The sequence below is a fragment of the Somniosus microcephalus genome, chromosome 31 (assembly GCF_052327205.1).
Source record: "Somniosus microcephalus isolate GS21.2 chromosome 31, FLI_Smic_1.0, whole genome shotgun sequence".
Taxonomy (NCBI): domain Eukaryota; kingdom Metazoa; phylum Chordata; class Chondrichthyes; order Squaliformes; family Somniosidae; genus Somniosus; species Somniosus microcephalus.
The window spans coordinates 33,849,734-33,861,936 of NC_141017.1; the positions used below are offsets into that span (position 1 = coordinate 33,849,734).

Consider the following 12,203-nt stretch of genomic DNA (forward strand, 5'->3'; position numbering starts at 1 on the left):
AGGCATGGCTTTTGTCAACCGAACTACACTGAATCTTAATTCTTGACGACCAATGTACTGACTGGACTTTTTGTTCTGTGAAATCCTTCTTTCCCCCCCCCCCCCCACCCCTCCTTCTTCTAAAATACATTCCAAGCCACTTGATTTAGTTGTGTAGTAACAGTGAAGATTGACAGCTGATGAGCAGGAGGGGATGGCCACACAACGGGACGACATGCAAGAACAACAAACTAAGATGAATCTGACAGCTGTGAAGAGTAGAGCGATGCCACTGCACAGTAGGAATGAAAACACGAGTCGGGTTATTGTAGACCGCATCACAACTTGTGTTTTTTTTTCTACATTTGTTCTTGGTATCTGACCAGTATTTATTGCCCATCCCTAGTTGTCCTGAGGGCATTAATCGTTAACTACATATTGAGGGATTGGGGTTACGCAGCTCCGGATCAGGCAAGGGTGAGGGGTCTCTTCCCTGAAGAACCTTTCGTGAACATAGAAACATAGAAGATAGGAGCAGGAGTAGGCCATTCGGCCCCTCGAGCCTGCTCCGCCATTAAATGAGATCATGGCTGATCATCCAAATTCAGTACCCGGTCCCTGCTTTCTCCCCATACCCCTTGATCCCTTTAGCCTTAAGAAATATATCCAACTTCTTCTTGAATATATTTAATGTATTGGCCTCAACTGCCTTCTGTGGTGTGGATTTCACAGATTCACCACTCCCTGGGTGAAGAAATTCCTCCTCATTTCTGTCCTAAATGGCCTACCCCTTATCCTTAGACTGTGACCCCTGGTTCTGGACTCCCCCGCCATCGGGAACATCCTTCCTGCATCTAGTCTGTCCAGTCCTGTCAGAATTTTATAAGCTTCAATGAGATCCCCTCTCATTCTTCTAAACTCCAGCGAGTACAAGCCCAATCGACCCAATCTCTCCTCATACGTCATTCCTACCATCCCAGGTATCAGCCTGGTGAATCTTCGCTGAACTCCTTCCATGGCAAGAACATCCTTCCTCAGATAAGGCGACCAAAACTGCACACAATACTCAAGATGTGGTCTCACCAAGGCCCTGTATAACTGCAGCAAGACATCCTTGTTCCTGTACTCAAACCCTCTCGCTACGAAGGCCAACATGCCATTGCCTTCTTAACCGCCTGCTTCACCTGCATGCTTACCTTCAGCGACTGGTGCACAAGGACACCCAGGTCTCGTTGCACTTCCCCTTCTTCCAATCTATTGCCATTCAGAGAATAATCTGCCTTCCTGTTTTTGCCACCAAAGTGGATAACCTCACATTTATCCATGTTATATTGCATCTGCCATGCTTTTGCCCAATCACCCAACCTGTCCAAATCATCCTGGAGTTTCTCAGCATCATCCTCACAGCACACACACCCACCCAGCTTTGTGTCATCTGCAAATTTGGAGATATTACATCTAGTTCCCTTGTCTAGATCATTAATATATATTGTGAATAGCTGGGGTCCAAGGACCGACCCCTGCGGTACCCCACTAGTCACTGCCTGCCACTCGGAAAAAGACCCGTTTATTCCAACTCTTTGCTTTCTGTCTGCCAACCAGTTCTCTATCCAAGTCAATACCTTGCCCCCAATCCCATGGGCCTTAACTTTACACGCTAATCTCTTATGCGGGACCTTATCGAAAGTCTTCTGGAAGTCCAAATACACCACATCCACTGGTTCGCCCTCATCTATTTTACCAGTTACATCCTCAAAAAATTCCAGTAGATTAGTCAAGCACGATTTACCTTTTGTAAATCCATGTTGACTTTGTTCGATCCTGTCACTGTTTTCCAAGTGCTCTGCTATTACATCTTTTGTAATGGACTCTAGCATTTTCCCCACTACCGATGTCAGGCTTACCGGCCTGTAATTCCCTGTTTTCTCTCTACCACCTTTTTTGAATAGTGGGTAACATTAGCTACCCTCCAATCCATGGGTACTGTTCCAGGTTCCATCGAATGCTGGAAGATGATCAGCAAAGCATCAACTATTTCTAGGGCCAGTTCCTTAAGTACCCTAGGAATTAGATTACCAGGCCCTGGGGATTTATTGGCCTTCAATCCCATCAATTTCCCTAACACCATTTCCCTACAAATACTGATTTCTTTCAGTTCCTCCCTTACATCAGACCCTATGTTCCCCGACATCTCTGGGAGGTTATTTGTGTCCTCCTTTGTGAAGACAGAACCAAAATATGTATTTAATTGGTCTGCCATTTCTTTGTTCCCCATTATAAATTCCCCCGATTCTGACTGCAAGGGACCTATACTTGACTTCACCAATCTTTTTCTCTTCACATATCTATAAAAGCTTTTACAGTCAGTTTTTATGTTCCCTGCAAGCTTACTCTCATATTCTATTTTCCCTTTCTTAATTAATCCCTTTGTCCTCCTTTGTTGAATCCTAAACTGCTCCCAATCCTCAGGATTATTGCTTTTTCTGGCCAATTTATATGTCCTCTCCTTGGACCTTATGCTATCCCTAATTTCCCTTGTTAGCCACGGTTGAGTCACCTTTTTTGTTTTATTTTTATGCCAAACTGGGATGAACAAATTCTGTAGTTCATCCATTCGGTCTTTGAATGTTTGCCATTGCCTATCCACCGTCAACCCTTTGAGTGACATTCCCCAATCAATCCTACCCAACTCGCGCCTCAGACCATCGTAGTTTCCTTTATTTAAATTTAGGATCCTAGTCTCTGAGTCGATGACTTCAAGTTGGTATTTTATGACAATCTAACAGTTTTCATGGCCCCTTTTCTGTTGCCCCCTGACAGATTTATTGAGTTCAGTTTCATAACTTGCCCTGGTGGGAATTTGAGCTCCTGACGTCTGGGTTGCTCGTCCAGTACCAGAACCAGTAGGCTCTCGTATCGCGATAGGTTGAGGCAGATAGCTTGTCCGCACTCATTGTCTCGTTTGAATGAAGTACTGGAGGGTGCTTGGTGCCTATGGAACTGTACCCCAGCAAGGAATCAATGGCAAGGAGGAAGGGAGGTGGTTAAGAAGTATATCCATTTGGGTATCAGCTTCTACAGATTAGAAACCAATTCCATGGTTGAATAACATTGATTCATCATCAACAACAACAACTTGTATTTATATAGCGCCTTTAACGTAGTAAAACATCCCAAGGCGCTGCACAGGAGTATTTTAAGGCAAAAAATTTGACACCGAGCCACATAAGGAGAAATTAGGGCAGGTGACCAAAAGCTTGGTCAAAGAGGTAGGTTTTAAGGAGTGTCTTAAAGGAGGAAAGAGAGGTAGCGAGGCGGAGAGGTTTAGGGAGGGAATTCCAGAGCTTAGGGCCTCGGCAGCTGAAGGCACGGCCGCCAATGGTTGAGCGATTATAATCAGGGATGCTCAAGAGGGCAGAATTAGAGGAGCGCAGATATCTCGGGGGGGGGGGGGCGGTGGTTGTGGGGCTGGAGGAGATTACAGAGATAGGGAGGGGTGAGGCCATGGAGGAATTTGAAAACAAGGATGAGAATTTTGAAATCGAGGCGCTGCTTAACCGGGAGCAGCGAGCACAAGGGTGATGGGCGAACGGAACTTGGTGCGAGTTAGGACATGGGCAGCCGAGTTTTGGATGATGTCAAGTTTACGTAGGGTGGAATGTGGGAAGCCAGCCAGGAGTGGAATAGTCAAGTCTAGAGGTAACAAAGGCATGGATGAGCTGAGGCAGTGGCAGAGACGGGCGATATTACGGAGGTGGAAATAGGTGGTCTTAGTTATGCCGCAGATATGTGGTCAGAAGCTCATTTCAGATTCATTGAAAATGAGGAACATAAGCATTTTGTTTTTGTCTGCAACATTTGTTATTTGGTTAATATTTCCCTATTGACTTGAGAAACCAAAGTGAAAGGCCGAGGCCCATTGTGCAGGAGCTCGCCAAGGTTGGCAAGAGCATGTGAGGTGTTGGAAGTCATTGTGGTCAGGTGGCACCAAGCTTGGGTTTGTAAAAGCCTGTAGATTGTAGGAGGAAGGGAAGGTGGGAGGGAGGTGAGGTTCCCCAGGTTTAAGGTTCTAGAAGAGAATCAGGATTGAGGGAGGTGGGGTTCCCCTGGTTTGAGGTTCTAGGAGAGAATCAGGATTGAGGGAGGTGGGGTTCCCCAGGATTGAGGTTCTAGAAGAGAATCAGGATTGAGGGAAGTGGGGTTCCCCTGGTTTGAGGTTCTAGGAGAGAATCAGGATTGAGGGAAGTGGGGTTCCCCAGGTTTGAGGTTCTAGAAGAGAATCAGGATTGAGGGAGGTGGGGTTCCCCAGGTTTGAGGCTCTAGGAGAGAATCAGGATTGAGGGAAGTGGGGTTCCCCTGGTTTGAGGTTCTAGGAGAGAATCAGGATTGAGGGAAGTGGGGTTCCCCAGGATTGAGGTTCTAGGAGAGAATCAGAATTGAGGGAGGTGAGGTTCCCCTGGTTTGAGGTTCTAGGAGAGAATCAGGATTGAGGGAAGTGGGGTTCCCCAGGTTTGAGGTTCTAGGAGAGAATCAGGATTGAGGGAAGTGGGGTTCCCCAGGATTGAGGTTCTAGCAGAGAATCAGGATTGAGGGAAGTGAGGTTCCCCAGGTTTGAGGTTCTAGGAGAGAATCAGGATTGAGGGAGGTGGGGTTCCCCAGGATTGAGGTTCTAGGAGAGAATCCGGATTGAGGGAAGTGGGGTTCCCCAGGATTGAGGTTCTAGGAGAGAATCAGGATTGAGGGAAGTGGGGATCCCCAGGATTGAGGTTCTAGGAGAGAATCAGGATTGAGGGAGGTGGGGTTCCCCAGGATTGAGGTTCTAGGAGAGAATCAGGATTGAGGGAAGTGGGGTTCCCCAGGTTTGAGGTTCTAGGAGAGAATCAGGATTGAGGGAAGTGGGGTTCACCAGGTTTGAGGTTCTAGGAGAGAATCAGTTGGCAGGAGAATTGTGTGAAGAGTTTCGATTTTGACTCTGAGATTGAAGGGAGGAGGAAGAGTATATTGGATATTGTATTTGAAGCTTGAGAGGAATGAGCGAAAAGTTCAAAAATGGCCATAATAAATAAAGGCGAGCGAGAGGGGTAAAGGATGTGATTGGGGAGGGGGACAGCGAGAGAGGGATGGGAGGCTAAAGGTGAGAGAAGGTTTGGGTCACTGGGAACAAGCTACACTTTGCATCCTGTCCAGGAGTTGGACAGCAGTCTGGAAATGCCTCCCCAGATATGGGAAGGAACACTGGCGGAATAGTCAATACAGTATTTGGAGACTGATGTTCACTTTCGGCTCGGGTCAAGTGTAGCTTTGGTTGGCTGCGGAGTGAAGCTGCCTGAATTCTGTACTGGCAGTGAGTCTGAACTCTCACAACAAAGGAACCAATTGTAAAGGGGGAAATCCCAAACCCATTGTCAAGGGGATACCCTGCAGAACAACCTTGCAAAGTTTACATTAGTCTGGCCCCAACAGACTTGCCGTCCAGTGGAATATTTGACACCTTTTGGGTTGGGAGCCCTGGAACAGGAGTTGTTCTGCTTCGAACGTGGAGTCAGTCCAAAACCCTGATTTAATAAAAACGGAACAATAATACAAGCTTGAATTACAGCAGCGAGGCTGGGTGTGATTAATAGCTGTCTCAAAAAACTAGTTACTGTCTGAATAAAGCAATGTAAAACGTGTTCCTTTCTGCTTGAGAAACCTGGGGAAATTGAATCTTACAGACACGGTATCCCGGTGCATTAATGTCACTTGAGCATGTAGCACAGATTGAAACATGAACAAGCAGTCAGAGAATTTATTAGCAGCGTTTCCTTGGCCGGTGAGCAATAATAAGACTCCGATCTCTTACAATGCATTGAAATCCAAGTTTCATTGTATATTCTCGTCTTTTTTTCATTTACCAAAATTGCTTATCTCTCTGTCCTTCCTTAATTTAAAATCTGTGGCCGTGCTTTCAGCTGCCTAGACCCTAACTCTGATATTCCCTCCCTAAACCTCTCTGGCTCTCTGACCTCCTTTAAGAAGCTCCTTAAACCTCCCTCTTTGACCAAGCTTTCGCTCACCTGCCCTAATTTCTTCTTATGTGGCTCGGTGTCAAATTTTGTCCGATAACGTTCCTGTGAAGCGCCTTGGGACGACTATGTTAAAGGCGCTATATAAATGCAAGTTGTTGTGGAAAGTCAGTCTAATCTTTTTTTCTTAATTCCTCTGTTGTGCTCTTTTCAGCCTTGGCTCTTGCTTTAGGTCTCAGTGTTCTGGATATAAACTGTACAAGAAAATGTTTAATAGAATTAAATAGTATTTACAGCACAGAAACAGGCCAACTGGTCCGTGCCGGTGTTTATGCTCCACACGAGCCTCTTCCCACCCTTCGTCATCCAACCCCATCAATATATCCTTCTGGCAAAAACAGGAAGGCAGATTATTATTTGAATGGCAATAGATTGGGAGAAGGGGAAGTGCAACAAGACCTGGGTGTCCTTGTGCACCAGTCGCTGAAGGTAAGCATGCAGGTGCAGCAGGCGGTTAAGAAGGCAAATGGTATGTTGGCCTTCGTAGCGAGAGGGTTTGAGTACAGGAACAAGGATGTCTTGCTACAGTTGTACAGGGCCTTGGTGAGACCACATCTTGAGTATTGTGTGCAGTTTTGGTCGCCTTACCTGAGGAAGGACGTTCTTGCCATGGAAGGAGTGCAGCGAAGATTCACCAGGCTGATACCTGGGATGGCAGGAATGACGTATGAGGAGAGATTGTGTCGATTGGGCTTATACTCACTGGAGTTTAGAAGATTGAGAGGGGATCTCATCGAAACTTATAAAATTCTGTCAGGCCTGGACAGACTAGATGCAGGAAGGATGTTTATGATGGCCGGGGAGTCCAGAACCAGGGGTCATAGTCTAAGGATAAGGGGTAAGCCATTTAGGACTGAAATGAGGAGGAATTTCTTCACCCAGAGAATGGTGAACCTGTGGAATTCTCTGCCACAGAGGGCGGTGGAGGCCAGTTCATTAAATATATTCAAAAAAGAGTTGGATATATTTCTTAAGGCTAAAGGGATCAAGGGATATGGGGAGAAGGCAGGGACAGGGTACTGAATTTGGATGATCAGCCATGATCTCATTGAATGGCGGAGCAGGCTCGAAGGGCCGAATGGCCTACTCCTGCTCCTATCTTCTATGTTTCTATGTTTATATTCCTTTTTCCCTCATGTACTTATCTAGCTTTCCCCTTAAATGCATCTATGTTGATGAAGTTAAGGGACTTTCCCATTAATGATGGGACAGCTGGTACACTATGGAAAACAAGAATGTTTGTTTTTATTTAACACTGCGGCACCTGTGCTGTAAATTCTGTGTCGTTTTATCTGTCCTCGGTTGGCAGTATTCTTGCCTCTGAATCGAGCGGCCGTGGGTTCTGAGCTCCACTAACGCATAATCTTGGCCGACATTTAACGCAGTACCGAGGGAGCGCCGCACCGCGCCTTCAGTCCAGACATCAAAGCTAAGGGGTCCAGGGGTATGGGGAGAAAGCAGGGACAGGGTACTGAATTTGGATGATCAACCATGATCGCATTGAATGGCGGAGCAGGCTCGAGGGGCCGAATGGCCGACTCCTGCTCCTATCTTCTATGTTTCAAACGCTGAGGCCCTGCCTCGGTACACAGGCGGGTGTAAGAGATCCCGTGGAAACTATTGGAAGAAGAGCAAGGGGGAGTTTCTCCTGGTGTCCTAAACCAATGTTCCTCCCTCGACCATGGCCATTTGTTTAGCTGCGGTTTGTGGGAGCTTGCTGTGCGTGCAAATTGGCTGCTGCGTTTCCCTACCAAACAGCAGAGACCGCAAGTGCTGTATTCCCATCTTTGAAGCGCCCTCCCTCGACTTGCTGGGAGTTCAGGATTGGTGAATTCACTCTCTAATGTTCAGCGTCGGGCACTGTGCATGGTTTTGTTTTTGTTGAGAATCCCAGGTAAAGGCTGAGGCCGACTGTGTGCAATACGCCAGCAAGGTGGAAGAGAAGATGGGACAGATGCAGCTGCAGTGGCTAGATGATGCCCAGCTTCGGTTTGAAAAGCCTATGGATTGTAAGAGGGAGGGAGGGACTGGGCGAGTTGGTGGATGCTGTTTGCAGCTGTCGTGGGAATGATGATTGGCTGATCTGAGGAAAAAAATACAGGTCAGCTTTGACCTACAAGAGAGACTTGCATTTATATAGCGCCTTTCACGACCTCAGGACGTCCCAAAGCGTCTTACAACCAATGAAGTATTTTGAAGTGTAGTCACTGTTGTAATGTAGGAAACGCGGCAGCCAATTTGCTCACTGCAAGCTCCCACAAACAGCAATGTGATAATGACCAGATAAACTTGTTTTAGTGATGTTGATTGAGGGATAAATATTGGCCCCAGGACACCGGGGATAACTCCCCATCTCTTCTACGAAATAATGCCACGGGATCTTTTACATCCACCTGAGAGCAGACGGAGCCTCGGTTTGACGTCTCATCCGAAAGACAGCACCCTCGACAGTGCGGCGCTCCCTCGGCACTACACTGGGAGTGTCGGCCTAGATTTTGGGGCTTTTAGAGTCAAAGATCACACCAGCTAGTTGGTGGGGGCTGGGTGGACGGGAATCATTAGAATTGAGCAAGTTTCAAGATCGTTATTGAAAGCATCTTGAACAAATTTCTAACCTAACTGTAGAGTTGGGAATAAAGCGCAATTCTGTGCGTTGTGAACCCGCAGTGTCTACGGGAGTTAGCTGAGCGTGTGTGTGAATGGATATGCGACCTTTTAAAGAGTGTTGTGCATTCTCGAGAACCTTGAGTGGGTTCTTTTCGCCTCGCTGCTGGTTCAGAGCTCCTGACTTTGAAAAGGACATTTTGAGATGATTCTTAGCGACTTGAAATGTATTTAGAACGGATGGCTCTGATAAATGTGCTTTTGTCCCTTGCAGAGAATCCAGTTGACATCCTACAGGTACTGAACCTCCAGGACACCATGGAAGGAGTCGTGACAGTTGCAGGATTTTGCACACATCGAAAAGGCTCTGAAGAAACGGATTTTGCACTCCGCATAGAAAATAAAACTCACTTTAGTGCCCTAACGACGCAGTTATTCCCGGGTACGTCTCTGTCGAGCATTGCGAACTTTAGTTGAGGTCGGTTCTTCTCTGTGGCTCCTCCTGTGTCACAAGCTGTGGGCTGGGCGTTGGGTTGGATGAACCAAGCTGGAGCTTTGCTCAGTGGCCTTTTGGGGATTGGTGAGCTCTTCAGCAGAACTTGCCCCCGGAGGTGATATTGGTGGGTAGAGTCCACGGTGGGGCACTTGACACCAGCGCCAAAAAGCTCGCCATGTGCTCCGAGCTGCTTGGCTGGGTTTACTCATCCTCAGCCAAGCCAGGAGATGGAGCAACAGTGCGACAAGAGGTGAACTTGAGGTCTTATCCTGCTCAGATTGTACTTACTGAATCGTACAGCACTGAAGGAGGCCATTCGGCCCATCGTGCCTGTGCCGGCTCTGTTAGAAGAGTTTTTAATTAGTCCCACTTCCCCTCTCTCTTTCCATAGCCCTACATATCCTTTCAAGTATTTATCCAATTCCCTTTTGAAAGCTACTATTGAACCTGTTTCCACCGCCCTTTCAGGCCCTTGGTTCTTTTGCCAATTATCTTAAATCTGTGACCTCTGGTTACCGACCCTCCTGCCAGTGGAAACAGTTCCTCCTTATCTACTCTATCAAAACCCTTCATAATTTTGAACACCTCCATTAAATCTCCCCTTCTCTGCTCTAAGGAGAACAGTCCCAGCTTCTCTAGTTCTCTACCTAACTGAAGTCCCTGAAGTTTGATCAGCTTTGACATCTTATGGAGATACTGGGGAGCCTAGAACCAGGGGTCACAGTCTCAGAATAAGGGGTCAGACATTTAGGACTGAGATGAGGAGGAATTTCTTCACTCGGAGGGTGGTGAATCTTTGGAATTCTCTACCCCAGAGGGCTGTGGAGGCTCAGTCGTTGAGTATATTCAAGACAGAGATTGATAGATTTTTGAATATTAAGGGAATCAAGGGATATGGGGATAGTGCAGGAAAGTGGAGATGAGGTAGAAGATCAGCCATGATCTTATTGAACGGCGGAGCAGGCTCGAGGGGCCAAATGGCCGACTCCTGCTCCTATTTCTTATGTTCTTATACCTAAAGCTCAGACCATGGCTTCTTAATTGAGGAAAGTTGCACTAGAGGAGGGAGAGCCAGGGATGGAGAAAAAGCATTTAGTGCAATGAGTAGACCAGATTAGTCTGTGTGTGAGATGAAGTAGAACACTAATAGACAAAAAGCGGTAATTAATAATTTCAGTGTGTGTATCGTCAGGTAATGTAATGTAGCCATATTTTGACAGTAAATATATTTCTAAATGTAGCAGTTTTTCTTTTAATGTAGATGGCAATTTTCCAGAGAACTTCTCCATCCTAACGACACTGAAGGCCAAGAAAAACTCCCAGTTTTTCCTGCTGTCGCTGTACAATGACCAGGGGATCCAGCAGCTCGGGGTGGAGATAGGGCGCTCTCCAGTGTTCCTCTACGAGGATCAGACCGGCAAACCAACCCCGGAGGATTATCCCATCTTCAAAAAAATTAACCTAGCTGATGGCAAGTAAGTACGACACGCTTCATTCCTTTTCCACTGTCCGGCGTTTAGTTACGCGGCATAATTTTCCTCAGAACTTTGCTTGGCGCAAGTCACCGGACTAGCTATTTGGATGTAATGATGGTGGTAACCCATTAAAGTGAATGTTTCCTTTTGTCTGTATCGTACTTGTCTGCATTCTGTCCCCAGAGTATTCAACAGCAACTACTTGGGGGAAAAATTCGGTTGGTTAGCACCTCCCGTTAGCGCCCCCCCCCCCGCCAAGGCACTAACGGGGCGCTAGGAACTTAGCGCCCGAGCACGGCGATTTTAGCGCCGCTCGCGAAATTGACCAGTCGTTTTGCGGCGGCGCTAAACGCTACCGCCACGATCTCTGGCGCCCGCAGAGCGTGACGTCAGTCGAGCGTGCAATGCCCATGACCGGATGTTGAGTCGTGCCCCCTGCCTTAGCACCTGCCGCTAGCAACGACAGGTAGAGGGGAACGTTGTCAAGTCGGGAAGGGGCTGGGGGAGCGCTATTTAAAGGGTGGCGCTTCCTGCCTTTTCTTGTTGGCAAAATCTTTGGTTTTATCGCTGTCCTAAGGAGTTTTGGCCCTCGGCACCACTTTTGAGGTTCCGAAGCGCCGAGCTCTTTCCCTGGGCCTATCCATTTGTGCTTCCAACACAATTGCTTTCGCGGTCTCTCCAGGCCGAGATTCAAGGCTGCAATGAGCAGGGTGTGGCTGGCCAGTAAGATGGCCCCTCCCCTTTAAGAACTGAATGGCGCCAGTCTGTCTGGCTTCCATGGTAACGGACATCGCCTGAGCTTCGCCAGCATTCTGAGGTAACGCCTCGCTCCCCGATGTTTGCGCCTTGAGAGGTGTGTAGCACCTGATTTAGCGCTCCAATCACCTCCAGGGGCGATAGAGGCCAAGTTTGCAGTCGGAGGCGATAATTAGCACCAGGCGCTAAACTTTGCGCCCGGCCGATAATAATGCCTCAAACGGGGCGATACCCAATTTTTCCACACCTTGTATTTATACAGCGCCTTTAATGTAGTAAAACGTTCCAAGGCGCTTCACAGGAGCGATTACCAAACAAAATTTGACACCGAGCCACATAAGGAGATATTGGGCCAGAAATTCGCGGCCAGAAGCGTGAGTACGGTCGGGGTACTCACGCATTTGGCCGTTGGAAATGCCGGCGTTCAGCAGGAACAGCGCATGCGGGGAACGCCGGCATTTCCAGACCCGAGGTCTATTCACAGCGCGTGCGACTGCACAGGCAGCGCTTGCGCAGTGAACTTTGTGGATTTCAATGATGGATTCAGTGAGGGTAAGTCCTTAGAAGTTACACTTGAAAAAAGCAAGTGTAAAGTTGTTCATTGGCTGCGGAGGAAGATATATTTTATCGTGGAGCTTCTGAAATGCAGTTTGGGAAAGGGAGGGAAGTTATTTTAAGAAATTTTAAGTAAGTTTTAAAGTTAAAATTTTTTTTTTGTAAGGGTTTTCAGAACGGTCGGTAGAAGGAGCAATTGTGGCTGTGTGAATGGAATGTGAGAATGAGTTATGTATGTATGTCCACATATATTCCTTTACGCATATGTATGTA

The 12,203-nt window shown here is 47.3% G+C and overlaps 1 protein-coding gene across 2 annotated transcripts in view; it reads left to right on the top strand.

Annotated features, from left to right (window-relative positions):
- The window catches only part of LOC147097724 (uncharacterized), a 342,880-nt gene that overhangs the window by 58,959 nt on the left and 271,718 nt on the right, over positions 1 to 12,203 (top strand). For both annotated transcript variants that reach the window (XM_085971762.1, XM_085971763.1), the window contains exons 2-3: positions 8,923 to 9,090; positions 10,406 to 10,619. In XM_085971762.1, the coding sequence (XP_085827888.1) occupies positions 8,923 to 9,090; positions 10,406 to 10,619 (382 nt within the window). The remainder of the gene's footprint in view (positions 1 to 8,922; positions 9,091 to 10,405; positions 10,620 to 12,203) is intronic.